General features: G+C 37.5%; 1 protein-coding gene and 1 long non-coding RNA gene across 2 annotated transcripts in view; one reads left to right on the forward strand and one right to left on the reverse strand.

Moving 5' to 3' along the window:
• The window catches only part of LOC129561540 (uncharacterized), a 124527-nt gene that overhangs the window by 29881 nt on the left and 71122 nt on the right, over nucleotides 1-23524 (forward strand). The window lies entirely within an intron of this gene.
• ENPEP (glutamyl aminopeptidase) overlaps nucleotides 887-23524 on the reverse strand; it is an 82165-nt gene continuing 59527 nt past the window's right edge. Inside the window, exons 12-20 of the mRNA XM_055434170.2 lie at nucleotides 22626-22759; nucleotides 22444-22499; nucleotides 14720-14870; nucleotides 13384-13457; nucleotides 13171-13275; nucleotides 12913-13083; nucleotides 9982-10122; nucleotides 2729-2807; nucleotides 887-1711 (exon numbers count right to left, since the gene is read on the reverse strand). Of these exons, the coding sequence (XP_055290145.2) occupies nucleotides 1565-1711; nucleotides 2729-2807; nucleotides 9982-10122; nucleotides 12913-13083; nucleotides 13171-13275; nucleotides 13384-13457; nucleotides 14720-14870; nucleotides 22444-22499; nucleotides 22626-22759 (1058 nt within the window). The 3' untranslated portion in view covers nucleotides 887-1564. The remainder of the gene's footprint in view (nucleotides 1712-2728; nucleotides 2808-9981; nucleotides 10123-12912; nucleotides 13084-13170; nucleotides 13276-13383; nucleotides 13458-14719; nucleotides 14871-22443; nucleotides 22500-22625; nucleotides 22760-23524) is intronic.

Here is a 23524-nt window from a genome sequence, read left to right on the forward strand (position 1 = left end):
TCTGAAAATATATTTTTTTGTCTCCCCCCACTTCCCCCCAGTCTACATTTGACTTTGACAGTTTAGCTATGTGGATTGAAAAGTAAAAATTAAGAAACAGCAATAGGAAAGTTTACAAAGTTTGAGAGTCCTTGATTAGGGAATATTTTTTATGTAAAGTCAAAGCTAGGGTTTTGATTGTTTCCATGTGTTTCAATTATCATCAAACCAATCTTAAATTATACTTCTGAAGGTTGCAAATAAATTTAGATTTTCTAGATACAGCAGATTGGAATATACTAATTTACTATCTTTTCTGTCTCTTGGACTTGTGTTGTGGATCTACTAGGCATCAAGCGACATATTAAGCATGTTCTTGCCACCAGCTCCTACAAAATTTATATCTTTAGTCAAATCACGAATATAAATTTGATCAGTGCTATTCTGTATGAATTAGTGATGGACAAGGAGGCCTGGCGTGCTCCTGTCCATTGAGTCACAGCTGAGCAACTGAAGTGAACTGAACTGATTCTGTATGGATTAGGATATAAGGGTTTACACATTAAAGTTATATCTAAGAAGATATATCCTCAGATATGCAGAGTCATGTTTGAAACATCCATGGGTTTCCTTATTTTCACACTTAAAGATTGCTAGGTAAGATCAAAGCTAAATTCTAATTCCATTTAGTTTTATGGAATGATCACCCTTCTCTCTTTCCTAATAAGTTTCCAGTTATTTAGCCCTTTTCCTCTAAAATCCATGTAGGATTTAAACACTATCTTTCCCTTAATTTCATAGTTTATTTGAAGGAACTTTGTAGGGAATGGAGCAAGATGACCGAAAACTAAGCATGAAAAATACTGGGTTCTTGAATCTTATTGCCTCCTACTAAAGTATTTGGGGAGTGCTGCTAGTAAAGGAACACTGGAAAACAGTGTATTTTTTCAAGGTAAGTATTCAGATTTATTTTAAAAAGGAGAGGAGAATTCTTTTGTTGATTTTATAACAAAGGTAAGAGTCAGGTATTCTTTGGCTAATTCATGCAATCCTTGAGTAAAATTTAAGCCCAGGTTACTTTGATAGGATTTAAAAGAGTAAAACATATGTGAATACAATGATGTTAGATCTGTGTAATTCTGAATAATAAAATAAAGATTAAGATGGTCCCTCAAGTACTGGTATTCAAACTTTAAAAATCATTCAAGAGAGAAGATTAAGTGGTGTTTCTTTGGTACTAAAAATGTAAAGCTAAGACCAAATTGTTCTATTTTCACAGATTTAAGATACAAAGAATGATATTTAAAGACCTTAAAATGGCTATTAAATTATCTTCAGTCTGTAAAGAATCTCCTACAAAGTATGCTTAGAAGAAATCCCTGAGTACATTAACTACTCTATTAGTATCTTCCTTCATAAACAAAAAGGAACAATTTGAAAGCTTTGCAAGACATATAAACACAGTACTTAGTGAAAGCAGTATCTATATATAAAACTCCCTCCATAGTGCTTGTAAATTAGGCCACCAAATATTTAACAGGAGAAACAATAGAGTCACAAAATTAAAATATGATATTTGGATACATTAACCATTCAAATCAAGAAACCAGTTTCTTATGGTGTCCCTGTTTTGTTTTAGCCACTCGATATTGTTTTTCACTGTTTCCAGTACTTGCTCCCTAGGTTTTTGTCCTGCTCCAGCTTCAGGATATCTTTCGAAAAAGCTCTTGATCTATAAAAGAGAAGGCAATAATAAGAAAGTAATCTTAAGCCCAATTATTCTTCAGGGATTTTATTTACAGTGAACAGCATTAATATACATCTTCTGATGCATCATTCAGATTGAGCCCAGCTCTCAGATTAGTAGTCATTACCCATGGCTTTGGACACCTGGCAGCATGTCCCGCAAAAGAGGCCCTGCTGTACTGGGGAAGGAGAGCAGCACAGTGGTGGCTGGCATGCTCTCTTTGCTTCTGCAGGTTTCTTAGTTTTCTGCACGTTCTCCCAGGGTGTTTCCTGGAAAATCTGTACTGTGGAATGATGGCTTTGCTTAGCCTTTTGTTCCAAGAGTCTGGAGTGTTTTATATACTTTCAGTTCACTAATTGAGGGCTCATCAAAAAATTTCTATTAAATTTGGTTTGTTTTCCCTCTTCCCTCCAAAACCCTCTCCCAAACTTAACCATAGTAGTATCTGCTATTTACAAAAATAAGAATTATTTTGTTTCACAGAAGAATGTAACATTCCAATATCTTAAACAGATACTGAAAATTCATACAATCTCTATTTGTCTAACGTTAATGAACATCCCCTCACCCCTCCACCCCACAGGAAGTGAGGTATCCAAAATCTGAAAGATTTGGGCTTAGTTTTGAAATTCCAAAACTCTGAGTTCTGAAAGGAATCAAATCTTGACCAGCTTATCCCAGGATTACACTTACCTGGAAAGGAGAGATGGACTGCTCATGGCTTGCTAAACTGTATGGTCTCATGGACCATGAGCCTAAGCCTCCCACGCCTCACCTTTCTCAACTTTTAAACTTTATTTCTCGGTTATTTGAAATTTTTTTAGTTTTAAAATAAAATTTTTAAATTTTTTAGAAAAAAATAAATGTATATTTAATTATATATAAGAATTATTACTTTTTCCCTGTCTTCTGCAACCTGAATAGAGAAAATATCACTTCTATTTGAAAAAAAAATTAATTCTGTTCCTTCCTTGACAAGTATAGAGGAATTTATCTTCCTACCTGCCAGAGTTGTAGTTCGGTGTTGAATGGCTCTGCTATAGTGACAATCCGGCCAAGGTTTCTGTTATTGAGTGTATACCTGAAGAGAAATTTAGGGGTGGAAAAGGCTACATAAGGGCTCAGAACTTTAAATCTTTCCTCTAGATGCAGACATGTCCTTTTTGAGAGTTTTTTAAAAGTAATTTTCAAAGTACAATAAGTATAAAACAGTAAGTAAACATATTTAATTTAAAATAATTCTATTGAGAAATTCGCAGCAACTTTTGCACTTTTTTTTTGTAGACAGATCCACACTACTTTCCCAGAAATGGTAGGCTAGTTGTTATATTCCCCAAATCTGTTTTCCTTTTTCCTGCACACATGAGAACTGTAGTCCGATTACATGTCTCAGCCTTCCTCCTGGTGCTGCTGCTGCTAAGTCGCTTCAGTCATGTCCGACTCTGTGCGACCCCAGAGATGGCAGCCCACTAGGCTCCCCCGTCCCTGGGATTCTCCAGGCAAGAACACTGGAGTGGGTTGCCATTTCCTTCTCCAATGCATGAAAGTGAAAAGTGAAAGTGAAGTCGCTCAGTGGTGTCTGACTCTTAATGACCCCATGGACTGCAGCCTACCAGGCTCCTCTGTCCATGGGATTTTCCAGGCAAGAGTACTGGAGTGGGGTGCCATTGCCTTCTCCCAGCCTTCCTCCTAGCTAGGTGCAAACAGGTGATCCAGTTCTCATCAATGGAAAATAAACAGAAGTGGTAGGTTCAACTTCCACCTTCTTGTTAGGGAAGTAAAGGGAAATTGCTTGCCTTTGATCTTCTTTTTTTCCTTCCCCTTCTTTCAGATTTCAACTACACAGAATAAGGCCCTAGGCCTCATGGAGCACAACCACCCTAACAACTTGGAATGCTCACTTCAGGAAACCAGTCTGAATGACAAATAATTACTTATGCCCTTTAAGCTGCTGGATTTCTATGTTTTCTGTTACAGCAGAATAGCTCTGTCACCTTTATCTTAACTAATAATCTATGTGTCTTCCTGAAGATACAGAAATTTGGATATAGGTTATTTATTCTGCTTCCATAAAGCTTTATTGGCTACTTGCATATTTGGCATTATGATCTATATCAGCCTGCTAAGCAAAGACGTTTGAAGCTAAGTGCAAAGATAGCACTTTAGCATTTATATTCTATTCCTATACCTTTTGCATTTCTCTCTTAAAAAGTAAGAATCACAAATTTCCCTGTAAACCAAATGCAAATGACAGTGATACAGGTAAAATTTCATCCCAGTTAATCACAGTGTAAGACAAACAATCACAAGAATTATCTGTCAACCTTGAATTTTGGGAATGTTGGGAAAGGATAAAGGAAATATATCAACATATAAAGAAGTAGACAGGAGGAGAAATTTTACATTTAAAAAGTATCACATAAAAAGCAGAAATCATGAAGATAAAAACTAATAGTTTGTCACATACACATTAAAAAATTTATGTGAAAGGAAGCCTGCCATAAAATTAAAAGTAAAAATTTATTATTTTGTTGTAAAAAGAGCAAATATTTTGACTATATAAAGAATCCTTTCAGATTGGTGAAAGTCGCTCAGTCGTGTCTGACTCTTTGCGACCCCATAGACTATAGAGTCCATGGAATTCTCCAGGCCAGAATACTGGAGTGGGTAGCCTTTCCCTTCTCCAGGGGATCTTCCCAACCCAGGGATCAAACACAGGTCTCCTCATTGCAGGTGGATTCTTTACCAACTGAGGCACTAGGGAAGCCCTTTCAGATTGGTAATAGGGAGAAATACGCTAACATGAAATTATCAAAGGAATGAATCATCAGTTTGCAAAAGAAGTATTAAGAGAAAATGAACCGAATGGAAAGAGAAGAAATGTTCTAATGATTATTCACAATTTTGGTATACTAGGTCCAACGATCACTCTTATCACAGACACCACTGAATTTAAATCCATTATGTCTTTTGTCTTTATTTTCTTTGAAGTCTAAGGCAAACAATTTCCCTTTACTTAATATCATCAGTCATTATCCAAAATGTAAGACTCAGGCACGACACTGAACCTGTCACGTGTGTACCTCCTTGCCTCTGACTTGGCCATCTAGAGTTACCCAACCTCTCAAACCCTTCACCTAGCCCTTTGGAACTACCCCTTTACAGGGAATACTACTACTCATTTGGAGAATGTTTCTTTCCCTGTATCCTCCATAGCACCAGGTCAGAAAAGGAATTGGTGTGATCATGCTCCCCGTTATGGGTTACAAACCATTATTCCTTCACTCTGTAAGACCCTCTGCTTCTTCAGGTTATTCCCCTTCATCTCATTTATGATAACACTTTGGCATCTGACTCCTAGTTGTCTTTTCTACTCCAGGCCATGACTTCAAGGTCCACTTAGATGAAGATACAACAGCTTAACTCCTTAGTTTCTTGACCTCCTCATTTCCAATGATATTTTCTCCACTCTACTCCGGCCACCAATTTCCATCGTCATACTTTGTGATCATCCATAAGTACTCTGCCTCTAAAATCATTAATTTATGTATGCTCCATGACATAATTTACCCTCATTCTTTGACTTTATCTGGATTTCCGGTCCGTTGAGCATCTCTATCCCTACTTTCTTCAGGATCATCAGCTTTTCCTTTGCTTTCACTTTTTTCCTAAAATATTTTAAATTCCATGATATACCATTTTCAATAACATTTTCGCCTAAGCCCTAAGCTTCCTTATAGTTCAGTAATGTGTGTATATATCTGTATATATACATACACACACCTACACACCTGAACTCTCTGTTCTTCTGAAAACTTTATCTTTTCTAGAAATCTAGACATTTTATTTTTGTCACTTGCCTTCCATTATTAACCTCAGTCAGTTCAGTGGATCAGTTGTGTCCAACTCTTTGTGACCGCATGGATTGAAGCACGCCAGGCTTCCCTGTCCATCACCAACTCCTGGAGCATGCTCAAACTCATGTCCATCGAGTCGGTGATGCCATCCAGCCATCTCATCCTCTGTCGTCCCCTTTTCCTCCTGCCTTCAGTCTTTCCCAGCATCAGAGTCTTTTCCAATGAGTCAGTTATTCACATCAGGTGGCCAAAGTATTGGAGTTTCAGCTTCAACATCAGTTTTTCCAATGAATATTCAGGACTGATTTCCTTTAGGATTGACTGGTTTGATCTCCTTGAAATCCAAGGGATTCTCAAGAGTCTTCACTAACGCCACAGTTCAAAAGCATCAATTCTTCACCACTCAGCTTTCTTCACAGTCTAACTCTCACATCCATACATGACCACTGGAAAAACCATTCATAGCTTTGACTAGACAGACCTTGGTCGGCAAAACAATGTCTCTGCTTTTTAATATGCTATCTAGGTTGGTCATAGCTTTTCTCCCAAAGAGCAAGCCTCTTTTAATTTCATGGCTGCAGTCACCATCTGCAGTGATTTTGGAGCCCAAGAAAACAAGGTCTCTTATTGTTTCCATTGTTTCCCCATCTATTTGCCATGAAGTGATGGGACCGGATGCCATGATTAGTTTTTTGAATGTTGAGCTTTAAGCCAGGATTTTCACTCTCCTCTTTCACTTTCATCAAGAGGCTCTTTAGTTCCTCTTCGCTTTCTGCCGTAAGTGTGGTGTCATCTGCATATCTGAGGTTATTGATATTTCTCCCGGCAATCTTGATTCCAGCCTGTGCTTCATCCAGCCCAGCATTTCACATTATGTATTCTGCATATAAGTTGAATAAGCTTTCTAACTTCTAATCTACCAAATTTTAAAGGTTGTTCTTATCTTTTCATCTTTATCATTGCATCCACAGTATAATCTACCACCATCTTTTATTAGGATTACTGCAGTAGCTGTATAATTGCTTTCCCCAAGTTCCCCATTTAGGCTTTACCACTAGAGCTTTCTTTTGAAGACAAAATTGATCATTTTTACTTTTTTATTTAAAACCCATTAGTGACTTATCACTGCTTTTAGAACAAAAGCCCAAATCTTAATGTGATCCCCAAAACCTTAGCCCTTAGCTTTCTTCTTTTCAGCCAGGAACGCTCACCTCCTGTTCATCTAATTTACTCCTGCCCTTCTTTAAGAATTCAGTTCAGTCATCACTCCCTTAGTTCAGTTCAGTTCAGTTCAGTCGCTCAGTCGTGTCCGACTCTTTGCGACCCCATGAATCACAGCATGCCAGGCCTCCCTGTCCATCACCAACTCCCGGAGTTCACTCAAACTCATGTCGATCGAGTCGGTGATGCCATCCAGTCATCTCATTCTGTCGTCCCCTTCTCCTCCCACCCCCAATCCTTCCCAGCATCAGAGTCTTTTCCAGTGAGTAGGGAAGCCCTTAACCTCCAACTTCTCCTGACTTGGTCAGTTTCCCCATTACGCTCTTTCAGTGTACCCAGAACCTTTTCTATCTGTTGTTATTACAGTTTTAATTATACATGTATTTATGTGATTCTTTGCTTACTATTACGGACTTTCCTGGTGGCTCAGATGGTAAAGGATCTGCCTGAAGTGCCGGAGACCTGGGTTTGAAGATCCTGGGTTGGGAAGATCCTTTGGAGAAGGGAATGGCTACCTGCTTCAGAATTCTTGCCTGGAGAATTACATGGACAGAGGAACCTGGTGGGCTACAGTCCATGGGGTCACAAAGAGTCAAACACGACTGAATGACTAACACTTTCACTGTACTTAATATTGCTCTTCATCATTAGACTCTAAACTCCATGAAAACAAGAGAACCAGATCTTTTTCTCCTTGTATCTCTAGTGCCAAGCATGGAGCCGAGCACATAGTATATGCTCCATAATATTTATTGAATGAAAGAATTATTATTTAAAATGAGATACCAGTTTTCATGTACTCAATTAATAAGAATATATTTAAATAAATGCGCTGAGTATTGGCAAGGGTTGGGAAATAGGCAAAATTAATAGTAAAGTTTGTTCTGGGAGACAATTTTGCAATATTCATCAGAAACTCTAAAAGTGAACACATCCTTTAACTCAGCAGTATTGCTTCTAGTATTATTTGTATCCTAAGGAAATTGTCAAGGATGTTCAAAGAGAACAAAGAAGTTCAGTTTCAAAGATATTCATTAGTACATTATTTATAAAGTGGAAAATTTGAACAATTATCCAAAAGATGTAGATTAGCTAAATAAACTAAGATGTATTTATATGTTGAAATATGATTGAGAATTTATATAGGTAGTTGCAGTTTTTATTCAATCTATTCATTGCTAGTTTCTAAATATATTCTTTAATTTTTAGTCACAAAGAGTAAAACAGAAGAGAAATGTTATAGAAATTATAGAAAATCACTGGAAAAACTGTTAGCTGTAATAACAGACTTTCTTCGAATCTGTAAAATATCATTACAGGAACTTAGTGTGATTTCCTTTTTTAAAATTTCAATTTTCTTATCATAAAATGGGTGTATATTATTTTGCACAAAGTACAGAGAAGCAAAAATAAGGATACAGAAATCACTCGTGATCACACCACCTAAAAGTAATCCTTTTTGTCACATAGCTGTTTTCCCTTGAGTCATTTTTCCATGGATGTTTGTTTATTTACAGAAATGGAATGATAGTAGATATATGTTTTTATAATCTGCTGTTTTTTACATTATCCTATATTGTGGATATCTTTTTATGTCCTTAAGTAGGCTTCTTTGATGTTATTTTTAATTCTCAGTCATATTTCAACATTTAATATAAATATGTTTATTCCAAGAAACTAATACCATATAGAGTGTACCATTTAAGGGGAAATGTGCTGTATATTTATCATGTTGATTATTTTTAAAACTAAAATAAGGATTTAATTATATCTTAAATATTTTGAAAAATAATTATATAAAAATAATCTCTGATTTAATATTATATAAGTACTATTATGTTATCCAGAAGAAATGACTGCCATGCACATAAAACTTTATACTTAACTGCTTATTAAATTATTTTGTTTATGAGGTAGTGTTTATATGATTTCATTCATGTCCCATTGACTTAATTTTTCATTCATAATCATAAAATCAAACTTTATTACCACATAATATTGACTTATTGAGTTCATTCAACTTCACAGTTTCATGTAAATGTTTAGTTGAATAAATAAAAGCAAATAATAATTTCTGAAGTGTTTTTGGAACTTTGTGGTTAAGTCTCAAACTGGAAAGGACATTAGTGGTTGGTCATCAGCTATTATAAAAATCATAAAGCAAAAGCTTTATAAAAAAGCAGATTATTTATTTGAAGATGACTATAAATTATTTAGAAAGAGAGGCAGTAAAACCACTCATTCTGAAGTCTGGAAAATGTTTAAGAGTTTGAAAATATTTGACTGAATCTTGTCTCATTTCTGTTTAATTTGTCTTATCCAATTTTAATGGGGAAATTATACTTTTTCAAGTTAACCATAATTAATATTGGGCTTTTTTGTTTGTGTCTGACATATGGTTATTATATGATTTTATGTTTTAGGCTACTTGAAATAATATCACATGAGAATTAGATTATCAGACTATGAAGAAATAATAAAAGCCTTGGGAGAGGGTTTAGAACTAGCATTGGAAATAGTCATTAATTTGTTTGTCCTGAAAAATTAAACTTTAGGTCTAATAGATTTAAGGTCAACTGTTTTTGACTTTTATGATAATACAAACCTGTTTTTTCCTACTTCTTAATTTTTTAAGAGGTATAACAATGAACTAACTTTTAAAATGAAATGTGCATCATTTGAAATAAGTCACATGTGTGTGCTTAGTTGCTCGGTCGTGTCCAACTCTTGGAGAGCCCATGGACTATAGCCACCAGGCTCCTCTGTCTGTGGAATTCTCCAGGCAAGAACACTGGCGTGGGTTGCCATTCCCTTCTCTAGAGGACCTTCCCTACCCAGGGATCAAACCTGGGTGTCCCGCATTTCAGGCAGGTGCTTCACTGTATGAGCTACAGGGAAATTCCTTCAGGGGCTTCTCTGATGATTCAGGTGCAATTTAGGTGTGTTTGAAGATTTCAGGAATCTATTGATCAGTCGGAAACACTACTTTCCAGGAAAGGAATTATGCTTCAACTAGTATATTGCTTCCCTAGAGGGCAAATACCATAATCCTTTACTTCTGATAATATGGCATTTCAGATATTGTATAGATGTCAGAGAAAGCACAAAAAAGAGAAAAAAGAACTTGTACATGGTATCAGACAAAGAGAACAACAAATCATTATCTGATCACCTCACCTGTTGACTAGATATTCCCAGTTGAGTTGTATCCAATTCCAGGCCATAGTCTTCCCATAGCTATTATATGAGATGTACTGAATGACTGTAAACACATCCTGTGTTTTAATAAGGTTTGAGTCCTTGAGTAAATCCAAATACCTAAGTCAAATGGAAAAGCAATTCAAAATGAACTTTCAGTGATCACCCTTAGCTAAATTCCAATAGAACATAACTTTCATTCCAGTAATTTAATTCTTGAGTCACCAACTGAAACAATTAAATAAGAAAAATAATAAAACACAATTTAGTATTTTCTAAAATACTTAACTGATTTTAATTTTGAGGACTAGTGAATTGTAAACTGTATGAAAATTTCACTTATTTTGGAGTACTATAACAGTTAAAACCCACAATTTTAACTATTAATTTAAAATTTTAATTGCATTTATTTAATAGAAGCACTTCATCCATTTGCCTGTTACTCCATTAAACTAAAAAAGGAACTAATAAAGTACTGATACTCTCTTTTTCATAAATTTATAAAATTTTGGCTGTCCTGGGTCTTCGTTGCTGCACAGGTTTTTGTCTAGTTGCAGAGAGCAGGGGCTACTCTTTAGTTGCAGTGCATGGGCTTCTCGTTGTGGTTCCTTCTCTCGTTGTAGAGCCTGGGCTCTAGGGCATGTGGGCTTCGGTAATTGTGGTGTATGGGCTCAGTAACTGTGCCTCCAGGGCTCTAGAGCACAGGCTCGGTGGTTGTGGTACATGAGCTTAGCTGTTCTGCAGCATGTGAGGTCTTCCGGATCAGGGATCAAATCCACCTCTCCTGCACTGGCAGGCAGATTCTTCACCCCTGCACCACCAGGGAGGTCCTTCTATTCTTATTTTATATGGGATTACAGTTAAGTCTTAATTGATGCTTTTGAACTGTGGTGTTGGAGAAGACTCTTGAGAGTCCCTTGGACTGCAAGGAGATCCAACCAGTCCATCCTAAAGGAAATCAGTCCTGAATATTCATTGGAAAGACGGATGTTGAAGCTGAAACACCAATACTTTGGCCACCTGATGTGAAGAACTGACCTATTTGAAAAGACACTGATGCTGGGAAAGACTGAGGTGGGAGGAGAAAGGGGCGACAGAGGATGAGATGGCTGGATGGCATCACCGACTCAATGGACATGAATTTAAGTAAACTCTGGGAGTTGGTGATGGACAGGGAGGCCTGGTGTGCTTCAGTCCATGGGGTTGAAAAGAGCCAGACATGACTGAGAGACTGAACTGAACTGAAGATTGTAAAAAACAACTTCCTAATATAATCTGTATGGTTAGATTAGTTGGCTATAATTAGAGTATAAAGCAAATAAGTCCAAGATAAATTAAGTGACCAAATAGATTTTTATTCACTTTATTCCATGGCTGTACCCAGAGGGAATATCTGAGCATGCTCTAATAAACTTCCATAAACTGCACTGGAGTGGGGCACTCCTGAATTTTGTACAATTTATCTTTTATCCTCTAGTTCATAAGAATATTAGTAAGGCATCTAAGTGGAACTTCCCAGGTGGCACGGTGGTAAAGAATCTGCCTGCCAGTGCAGGAAATCCAAGAGACGTGGTTTGATCCTTGCAGGAAGATCCCTTGAAGTAGGAAATGGCAACCCACCCCAGTATTCTTGCCTGGAAAATTCTGTGGACAGAGGAGCCTAGTGGGCTACAGTCCATGCGGTTGAAAGAATTGGGCAGAACTGAACACGCACACAAGGCATCTAAGTACTTGCTAATTTTCTCATCATATACAACAATTAGCATAATGGCAACCAAGTAATGAATCAATATGATGTTTTGTGGAATGTCAAGATGATCAAGTTCTGGATATATAGACTATCTTAGGCCAGAGAGAAGGAGACTTCACATATAGCCCTGAGGTGAGATAGTGAAAGTACATTGTTGGCCCTGCTAAGTAAAAGCAAACTGCTTCTGGTAGCTCTTACAAATTCGTTATTGCACTATAATTTACTATTTATATTCTGCCTTTCCCATGAATCTATCAGTTTCTCAAGGATAGATATTATTCTTTTTCATTTTTATTCCCACAATCTACATACCTATGCATAGAAAGGATATCTTAAGTGTTGGTTAAATGAATGAAGCAAATATCTCAGAATCTATATAAGCAAAAAATGAATAAGGCAGAAACTAGTTGATTTGGGACATAGGTGTGAAGTGGGAGAACATTCATAGGTGGGCTTCAAGGGGTCTTTGTATATTTTGAGTATAATGTAAATAACTATTTGTGTGTGCATGCATGTTGTGATTGACAGTCCTCTGCTGACAGAGACCAGTTTCGTTCTGGGTTTGGATCAAGGGGTCCTTGATTCTAGGGAAGGCAGATTGCTACCCCATCCTCAGCGTAGCATGATCGGCCCAAGTCAGTCAAAGGAACTCAAGTTCGTAGCAGTCAGCAAGTGATCAAGTGGTAGACCCAGAGAATCACCCAGAATGATCAAGGGTGACCTAGTGCTGGATTATGAGAGGCAGTGGAGATAACTGACCTCTTATCATAAAAGACAGAGTCGTGAGGAGGAGCTCTTTTGCTCCTGTCTTTCTTCCATTGAACATATTTTTGTGAAGACAAAATATTTGGAGTTCTGGAAGTCATAAAATATTCAACATGTTGAAGATGGAAGAAAAGAAAGAGAAAGAGCCTAGGTCTTGGGTAAAATGTTGAATTACTGTACATGACTGGAAGTTATCTACCTCTAGAATTTTTTATATGAGATAATGTGTCCTTATTTTTTAAGCCACTCTTGGATACTTTGTTTCTTGCTGGGAAAACAATTTTTTAATAGACTTTCTTGGAAATGTATCTTCCATTAATTAGCATTTTAAAGAGACTGTGACATGTAAACTATCGAGTACCATTCATGTAATTTTTTAAAAAGTTCCAACTTACCTTGACAAGAGAGTAACATTCTTCACTGATGCTAATCCATACAGTAGTTTTTCTTTTTCTTGAGCTAGTGAAGTTTTCTGGTATTGCTCAAGAGTGTAATTCCATGAAGTCTCATTGCCAGAGTTCTGCATACCATACCGATAAACCAGAAGCCTGAGATTTACAGGAACACTAGAAGAAGAAACAGTGTATCAGAGATTTTAATTCCTCATTTCTCAGTTTAAAGTCTTCTAGATATGAAAACATGGAAACAGTCACCTTGCAGTCCCAGTTAGCCACTCCTGAAATAACTGGGAAGCACTGTTCAAGGCACTGCTGTCTCCCATCCTGCATGCCAGTCCTAATACAGAGGTACGGAGTAATCTAAGAAAAGAAACACACACACAGCTGGGGTCTTGAGCACTTTTCAACATATCTTAACACACACAAATATTAAACAAATATTAATTTTTAAAAAGGTAAAAAAATAACTTTGTGAGGTGGTTTCCAGTATCATGCCATCCCAGAGAATCTGCAATGGGCTTCACTTGATCTCGGAAGTATTTCTGAAATAAAAGCACCATGTGAAGTGAGTAATAATTTACTATTTAGCGACAGTCTCCCATTTACTGTTATCTACAGTTCCCAGTGGTAATCTTTTCCCCTACTAGTTCAGAGAACTTTGGGCCTGTACTTAGGAAAGGTATATATTCCAGTTTTTATCACATAGCAATTTTACTTCAGTTCTGAACATAAGAACATTCTGGATCACTCTCTAATGTTTTATAGAACTTTTAACCCTTTTAACCCCCACTTCTTAGCTGACATTTTAATAAAAGAATAACACCTGATAGACTTACCATACTAAAGATTGCTCAAGTATTAATGAAATAGTAACTAATATTTGTATATTAGATTAAGATTTACAAAGGCTATTTATATTATATGATTCTTGCTGCTGCTGCTGCTGCTAAGTCACGTCAGTCGTGTCCGACTCTGTGTGACCCCATAGACGGAAGCCCACCAGGCTCCCCCGTCCCTGGGATTCTCCAGGCAAGAACACTGGAGTGGGTTGCCATTTCCTTCTCCAATGTGTGAAAGTGGAAAGTGAAAAGTGAAAGTGAAGTCGCTCAGTCGTGTCCAACCCCTAGCGACCCCACGGACTGCAGCCCACCAGGCTCCTCCATCCATGGGATTCTCTAGGCAATAGTACTGGAGTGGCTTGTACTATCCCATTATCATGGGCAGTCAAGTACTAACTTCCTATTGTACAAAGAAAATAAAGAAATATGAAATCATTTGTCCAATTTCTTTCATAAAGAAAATGGAAGAGCTAGAAATTGGAATCCAGAATTTATTTAAAATTACAAGTGTCCTTGTAATCGGAAAGTGCTGCAGAAATTACGAAGCCAAGAAAAGTAGTCTGAATGACTGTCTTATAATAAAATCTCAATGTAATAATAAGGAAAATTATGTTTTGATAAGAAAAATTCATTTTAACATAGATAAATCCATTAAAAATAGGATCTAGTTTGTATTTATGGTTTAAAACGTTATTTGTTTTAAATAAAATATTAACTATTGTATTTCTTCTAACACTGAAATACACCTTTAAGTGGTATACTGAACCAGAAATACTGATACACTTCAAGCTGAAAGAAAATAGCATCTCTTTGATTTGATTAGTCAAGTCATTGTAATTTCCTTTGATTTTACTTGGCAGTCAAGATATGCTTTTGCCATTTCCCAGGAGCTCCTTCTCAGAAATCTTCCTATTCTACCAATGGGACTAAACATCTACTTTCATGAGATATAGTATTAGCATTACCTCAATCATAGGGTATAGCTCTTTATCATCTTCAAACATGCTAATAATATAGTTTACAGCCGAAATGACTCTCTGCCATGGTAAATATTCCTTTTCTTCTTTGAGATACTTGGTCAAGTTCAGAGCCTCCTTATAATTTAGAAGCTGAGCTCTAAGAAAGAAAAAAAAAATCCCACAGTAAATTAAAACCAATAGATTGGTTTCCTTTGACTGAAAGTACTAACAGACTTTATAGACTTTAATGTTAATGAGAATCCTTCAATTAAACAATTAAGAAAATGCATTACTATAAAGGTCCAATCAAAGAGGTTTGTTCACAATGATGTATTAGTGTTTTCATATGTTCAGCAATAAAGGGAAAGACAAAACATTAAGGTATGCATTGAAAAATTGCTGTGGCAGAATTTTAGATAAAACAAAAGCCATTTAGTTGTATGGTTAATATTGACAAATAGAAACTTTTAAACATTAGGTTCACTAGCTGATTATAATATACAAATGCACCATTATAAATGTACCTTATTGAATTTTTTATATTTGATATGAATAAGAAATATAACAGTACTTGTGAATCATCAATGCTTAAAACATTTCAATTGGACTTACATTCCCCATAAAACATCTCCTTTTTAATACATTTCCCAGTAATATTTATAAATAAAAATGGATTTTATTCCTCAAAACAATGTGAAATTACTGTTGACACTTTAAAGAGTCCAACTTATTCCTCCTTAGAACAGATTTTAGAACTTTTTGAAATAATATTCTCAAAAATCTGTTATGCCTTAAATTTTAGCCTAGGTTTTGTAAAGACTCTCAGGTGGGAATCTTGTCTTTCCAAGTTACATTTTGAAAATTTAGGTTAAATAATAAACTTTAAATTATTAAAAGTAATACTGGTGCATTAAGTGCTATTATGTTTGAAATCATTGTTTTGTGATTGAGGAATAATGTAATCATATCTTGATTTCCTCCCTGAATTGATAGGAAGATAAAATGGTATTGGAGATCTGGGTAAGAATAAACACTTTTGGCATCATATGATTTGTACTAATGTGACATGATACAGAGTTTGTTTTCAGTTCAGAGAGCCGATTTCTCCTATTTTCTCAGATCTTGATCTTATTTATTGTTGTGCAGGCGCTCAATTGTGTCCAACTCTTTGTGACCCTGTGGACTGCAGCACGCCGGGCTTCCCTGTCCTTTACCGTCTCCCAGAGCTTGTTAAAACTCATGTCCATTGAGTTGGTGATGCCATCCAACCATCTCATCCTCTGTCATCCCCTTCTCCTCCTGCCTTCAATCTTTCCCAGCATCAGGGTCTTTTCAAATGAGTCAGCTCTTCACATCAGGTGGCCAAGATACTGGAGCTTCATCAGTCCTACCAATGAATATTCAGGGTTGACTTCCTATAGGATTGACTGGTTGGATCTCCTTGCAGTCCAAGGGACTCTCAAGAGTCTTCTCAAGCACCACAGTTCAAAAGCATCAATTCTTCTGCACTCAGCTTTCTTTATGATGCTCAACCTTCTTTATGATCTTTTTAAAAGGATTTATATTTTGAAGCATTCAACTTGTCTTAATAAAAGTATAACTAATATTAAGAAATGGAGTAATGTTTGTTGAGTAGAAAGTGATTGTAGAATGTTATGTTGCAATTTGAAACTTGAGAATTTTCTAATTTTAATAATTCTCTAGTTTCCTGGGTGGATAGAGCAACAGCTTTATCCAGTCAGTATTTGCTTTGAATAACTATGAATACTTGTTGCTCTGAGGATCAAATTGGTGAAGGTTAATGAAAGTTTATGAAGAATAATAGGTAATTCAGAAACCTAGTGGGCTGTACATTTATAGCAGGTGAAGTTTAGAGGCCCATTTTATAAATATATATTATATATTTAACTGTTGATATCCTATCCTAGAGCCTTGTTTTTCCAACATATTTGATAGCCATGCAATTATTGCACTGGTATCACTTTTTTTTTTTTTAAGGCTGGGTCACTTGGTCAGAACACTGTACTGAGAATGAATTTTTTGTCAGTTATTGTAGAGTTAATATTTTGAGAAGTTGATGCACTTTTCATTTCCCACACATCATGCTGCTGCTGCTGCTAAGTCACTTCAGTCATGGGTTGCCATTTCCTTCTCCAATGCATGAAAGTGAAAAGTGAAAGTGAAGCCAGCCACTTAGTCATGTCTGACTCTTAATGACCCCAGGGACTGCAGCCCACCAGGCTCCTCTGTCCATGGGCTTTTCCAGGCAAGAGTACTGGAGTGGGGTGCCATCGCCTTCTCCCACATCATGCTATTCTGTGGTATTTGATACTTCCAAGGAAGAGCGGTATCGTTTAGGATCATGATTCTCAAGTTTGAGGACGTATCAGCAACACCTGGAAGGTGTTTTAACACTTTGGCCCCATCTCTAGAATTTCTGACTCAGTAGGTCCGGTGTAGGGCCTAAGAATTCTCATTTCTCACAAGTTCCCAGCAATGCTGATACTACTGGGACCGTGTGTGAAGAATCAGTTTTTAGAACAACGACATCTTTAGTGCCCTTCCCTCCCAGGTCCCCTTACAGTGCTGTTTTGTCTCATGGCTGCACTTTTTCTTCAGAGAATAGCCCTTGACCAAATACATCCATCTTGCTTAAAAGGTTATGCAACCCCACCCCTGGACATTGATTGTCTGATTCAGGAATGCAACAGGCCAGCCTGCTTCCCTCAAGCTGGGTCACTGTGTAGTACAGTTCATGGATGGCTTCCTACTGGAATCTGGCAAAGCTAGACTCCAGCTAAGACCATGTCTTTGCTCAGCTTTTCCCCTGCCCCACCCTGCTTCTCACACTCCCTACCTCAGGAGAGTCCTCTCTCAATAAACCACATGTTCATGAACCTCCATTTCAGACTCTACTTTGAGGGAACTCAAGACAGCGTGTTTACTCACTTTGAGTCTCCAACCCTATTTATTAAATCCATAGACCAACAGCTGTTCTGAAAGCCAGATTTCATTGAGAATTTTCCTTATTCAAAAATCTTCCATTTATAAGAGTCCAGCCTGAGGAACTTTGATCCTAGAATTGACCTACGATCTATATTGTAGAGAGGATGGAGGCTATATCTTAAAGAAAGTTCCCACAAAATACTACAAAGAAGAAAACAAAAAGGTCTTTTGAGGAAATTCTTGCTCTCCTATCTTGGGCTGAGGTACTCAGAAGTTTGGGGAATCTTGGAACAAAAGGTTTGGTTTTGCTTTCCTGGGTGTGACCTGGAAAGATTGCACAGTCCTTCTCCAAGAAGGTCGAGTTCAGCACAATGTCTTATCCAACAATGGCTTTTGAATGGGACATTAGAAATGGTTGAGAGAGGTGGTTAGGTAGAGGGATCTGACCCTATGGTCTCAGGTTCTTCAGCAGAGTCTTCAGGTGGTGTGGAGACTTTTGAAAACTTCCCATGTGTTTGGTCTCTTGACGTTAACTTTCTAATTAAATTCAGATTTCTGGCTTAAAACAGTCTCCTTGCAATCAACTAGATCCCTTTTGGAGTCTTTCCCCAGCAATTCAGTTCTCCCTTCTTTAAAAGGCAGCCCTCAATAGGGTGGGAAAAGTTACTTATCTAGTTCTGTGCTGTGGTCTGGTCAGTTCTGTAAGCACCTATAAAAAGGTAATCTGGTGCGCCTAGAGGTCTGTAACCTTGGCATGGCTGATGTTCACTTTGTGGTCTTTATTTGCTAACCTGGCCCTCACCTTGGACATGGTTGGAGCCACAGTACCTTGAAGTCTGGCAAAAGTCTGTTTACATCATTAGTATAGGCAGCCCTTGAAACCGCCTTCTCTGGCATCCTTTCCTCAGCTAGAAACTCCTGCTCCCTTCCGTGTGTTTGCCAGCCAGCACTCTCTGCTTTCACTGGTGCTATTCCAGGCCCCTCTCCTGGCTTTGGCACACAGTGGGTTGCAAAGTGCCAAATAAGCTATTGAAAAGATAAAACTCTACTGCAACAGGTAGACAAAAAAGGATTCTTTCTGTCTCAATTTTGGCAAGGCCCCCAAACCAAGCCGCTTGGCCTATACTATAAAGTAACATGGGGGTCCACCCAATCGGGATTGACATGGTCAGAGGGTCAGCTTTCTGTGACCCTCAGCTGATAGCCCACTACAGCCTGTGAAAGAGATTGGAATGCCTAACAGGGAGAGAGAGACATTTTAGAAGAGGGCTTTTGGAGAAGGAAATGCCTACCCACTCCAGTATTCTTGCCTGGAGAATTCCATGGACAGAGGAGCCTGGCGGACTACAGTCCATGGGGTCACAAAGAGTCAGACACGACTGAGTGGCTAACACACACTTTTGGAGGATTCCGTCAGTGTACTGCAAGTGCTGTCCTCTCACGGAGGACAAGAGTGTAGGATGCTTTCCCCGTCACACCCAGTCTAGAAAAGAGGTTTCAGTGGAACCACTTGAAGAGTTTTATCTGTATATCTTGGAACTCGTGTGGACACAATGGCCTGGTGTCTGATCCCCAAGAAATCTAAAGGATGAGAGACTGTAGTTGACTACTGCTTTAACAACAGAGTGAAGAGAGAGGAATGCATGAGGTGGCCCATCTCTCCAGACTTTGTCAGGGGAAAGGATATATGAATACTTGCTATAGACTAGATGTGGTTTGGAAGTTTTCACTTCCTTACCTCAGGGAACTTCAGAAGAAAGACCGTTGGCCATGGAATGGGCCATAAAATAGCACATATTCCATGAAAGCAGCAGACAAGGGAAAGCATCAGTGTTAAACATGTCCAGAGTTCAGAGAGGACCAGAAGTGGACAGCATGTCAGCATCTTCCCTCATTTGCCCTGTCTGTGCTCTGTGCAGTGGAGAATCAGAGGCGACCTGGTGAAAAGTAGGAGCTCCATGTAGCAACACGGAGAGGAGATCAGGCACCTTGTTCTCATTGCAGGTGGCTGACCTGAAACTAGCCTGAGCCGGGGCTGGGAGAAACTTTAACTGAACTTAAAAACTTTGAGGGTGTAACTAGGCAGGGCGTATGGTTGAGCTGAGCCTGTCGTGGGGACTCAAAGTGACTGGGTGAATTCTTACTCCTTGTCTTCAGCAAATGTGCCCAGCTGGAGAGCATAAGAGTCCTGGCTCCTCACATTTGGGGGCAGGGAAATCAAGAATATTTTTCTTTTTAGGTCTGTCCTTTTACTGATGAAACAGAATAGTTCATTTCTTTTTGAATATCAGAGTAGAACTGTGTAAATTCTAATCCTCGCTCGTGCACTTACCTGTCTACGCATTTCTATTTTTCTCTGAAGTTTGAGTGATTTGGAACAGACTCTAAACTAACACAGGTTGGGGTCTGTTTCTCTCTGAGTCCATTTTTCCTCATGTGTTGCAGGCAGAAATTGGGTGATAACTCAATAGCTCAGGCAGTGTTTCAGATGACAGCTCAGGTATTTTCTGGATTGGTTGCTGTGTGATTCTACATGCTTTCTGACTTTCAAATTTGTTTCACTTTTCTTCCTTTCTGAAGCTCTTCAAAATTCGATGGGGCTATGGTCAAGCAGCTGAACAAATGCAGGAAGACTGTTCAATTGTGTGAATTATCCACTTTGTATACCATTCCTCAGAGAAAGCTGTTCGAGATTCTTTCACTTCTTAAAGCAAAAGAACTGTCTGCATTGTGTTATGATGGATATTAAACTGTAAAGATATTATAATATCTTTATAATCTTTACAGACAAGATTCTAAGCTTTGGAAAAGATCACAGTGCATTCACAGGAGAGTTTTCCTGAAAAAAAAATCTAATAGTCCTATCATCTTTAAAAAAGTTTTTGTTTTTGGCCACACCATGCAGCTTTCAGTTTCTTAATTCTCGGACCAGGGATTGAACCCATGCCTTCAGCAGTGAAAGTGCAGAGTTCTAACCACTGCACTGCCAGGGAATTCCCTAAAAGGTGGATCATTTTCTTTCACCATATCACTACTTAATTTTCCCAAGCTACATAGTGCCAGGAACAGAGTAGGTGCTCAATAAATATTTATAAATGAGGGATTGACATAATATAACATAATGAAAATAATCTGTTACATTGCCAGGAGATTAAACTTGGAGTTCACCAATGAGAATCAAGTTCTATTACCTACAGTAGAGTCTAGATTACAAATTTAGAAGAGCTTTTCTAAATGCTTCTTTTGTTTAGTTGCTAACTCGTGTCCAACTCTGTGCAATCGCAGGGAATGTAGTCTGCCAGGCTCCTCTGTCCATGAGATTTCTGAGACAAGAATACTGGAGTGGGCTGTCATTTCCTTCTCCAGGCTAGCTTCCTGACCCAGGGATCAAACCTATGTCTCCTGCATTGTGACAGGTGGATTCTTTACCACTGAGCCTCCAAATGCTTCTTTGCTGCTGCAAATCAATGGTGGGTGCTTGTTCGGTCAAGCACTGTGATCTATCGAGCACTTCCTAAAGACTGGACAATGGTTGGAGTCCTTTGTGTACACTCTCTCACTTATTCCTCATAAGAGTCTTGTAAGTTCATATCCATTTTACTAATAAGGAAACTAACTGAAGCAGAGACAAGTGAAGAAACTCTCTCAAGGTTATACAGAGCCAGGATTTTAATGTGGTTCGAGAGCTTGTTTTTAATTCCCTGTAAATTCCCCCCTTAAAAATGTCACAACGGATTTCTAACTTGCAATATCTAGGGAGTCCATGTAAAATAGTTCTCCCATGCCTTTAGTGCTGTTATACTATCCTTCCGGCCATATGTTCAGTACCTATTTAATGAGCATCTACCAGGGGCCAGGCATAATTAATTAGGAGCTGGGGATAAAATGAAGAGGAACATGATCCAGGTGCCTACCTTCATGAAACTTATAATTTGGTGGGTGAGATGGATAATTAATAGGCAATAGCAATTAATATTATTGGAAACGCAGGGACCCATAAAATGGACACCCAACTCGACAAGGGGAACTAGCATCTCATTGTCAGTACATTGCTTGTGTCTAAAATGAGGCTACTACAAAGTCAGCAAAACAAGTTGGGTGTGCCCCTAGCTCCTACAGAAGTGCCAGAAATTCAAAAAACACTGGTCAAATTACTAATGTTAGCCTATCTGAAAAAAGAATCTCAAAGGTGCTGTGGTTACTACTCTTACATTACCCCAATCTATGTTGATTTTTTTTTCAAAGTGTAGGTTGTTTTTTCTAAGTGTAACTACCTTTAGGCCGTGAGAAAAAATTCAAATTTCTGAAATGACACTTTAATTCTATCAGTCCTAGAGTGCCATGTCTCATTCTTCTTACCCCAATGACCTGAATAATATTTGAAAACTCTAGCCATAAAATCTTACAATGGGTTTAGGCTCACAGAGATGAGTTCATGAAACACATTGTTTGTCTTTTTATTAAATCAAATTATAATGGTGCACTTTTGAGCATTTGTAAGTGTCACTCCTAATTAGCTCAAGAACTCAGATTAGTCAAACCTCACTTAAAGTCAATAGGGTAGGTGAGGTTTTTGTGTCTGTTAAGGGCTGATATCAGTATTTTGGCTATAAGGCTCATACTAGTTTTAAGGAAGAAAGTTATATAAAATAATAATGTAAATAGTGGTTTTGGATACTTTAAACTATAAATTAATACTCAAACTTTGTTGTAATTCATTTTAAAAGAAATTTATGACAAGATCCATAGTATTTTAAATAATTGAATCTCATTCTAAAACCTACCGTGCCAAGGCAAAAGCATCATCAATAAAACTTGCACGATCAGCAGGAGAAAAGTCCTGGGAAGAGAAAGAAAAAAAGGTAGGAAACATGAATCTTAAAGCAAAATATATTTAAAAATTAATATCATTAAGATGCTGGTCTTAGAACAAAAGTAAAAAATTCACAGCCATTTCCACTCTTACCATGTGGTTGAGGGAAAGATTGGTAGCTATCCATTCCCAAGTTGATACTTCATAATTTACACGGTAAAAGCCAATATGATCAGGGTTTATTTTGAGAAAAGCATTTCCACTAAGAGAAGATTCCAATGTGATTCCTGTGGTAGTAAATAAACACTAATGAGAAACATGTTTGCACATACTGTCAACACATAGAAATTAGACCCAGAGGGCAAGAAGAAAAGAAATGTTAGCTTGAGGAGTCAAGTTTGATTTGGAATCAAAGCCCCAAAGTCTAATTCTTATTATTCCTATTGCCTAACTTTAACATGTCATTGTAGTGTGTGAGCTGAAAAAGAAATAAGTAATATAAATAACTGCCCTGTAATTTGGGACATTATTATTTTTTACTTTCAGAAGCTTGTCATATGGGTGAAATAATTCTGTGCTTGTCAATCCCTCAATAAAAAAATTTAAAAAAAAACACAATACTTAAAGACAGAGAAGTCCACGCCCTTTGGGAGTAATCCACATATTCTTAATCATGATGGATTAATTACCCAAAGAATATTCACTAGGATAGCCTGGGTAGGATATAAAAACGTAAACATTTAAAAGAATACTTTGTTTATTTAAAATCAATATTCTAATTGATGGATATGGTGATTGCTAAGCAGAATAATGATTTGAGAGTCAGTAACAATTTTCAAATGTCAAGAAGGCTTGCAATAGGACTAAAATCCAAATACAGCATTTTTGATCTTGTAGTCCATTTCATACTCGTTCTCCCAATTGTATTTATTTTTATAAAGCCTTCTACTTCCATATTTCAATTGATTATATCAGTGTTTTTTCATCAATGGATTTACCAAATTAACTTTATTTCTACAGTAGTATTTAGAATTTACATAGGCTCTAGGATA

This window comes from Moschus berezovskii, chromosome 5, assembly GCF_049115385.1.
Source record: "Moschus berezovskii isolate FMDL1 chromosome 5, NW_MosBer_1.0, whole genome shotgun sequence".
NCBI classification, from domain to species: Eukaryota; Metazoa; Chordata; class Mammalia; order Artiodactyla; family Moschidae; genus Moschus; species Moschus berezovskii.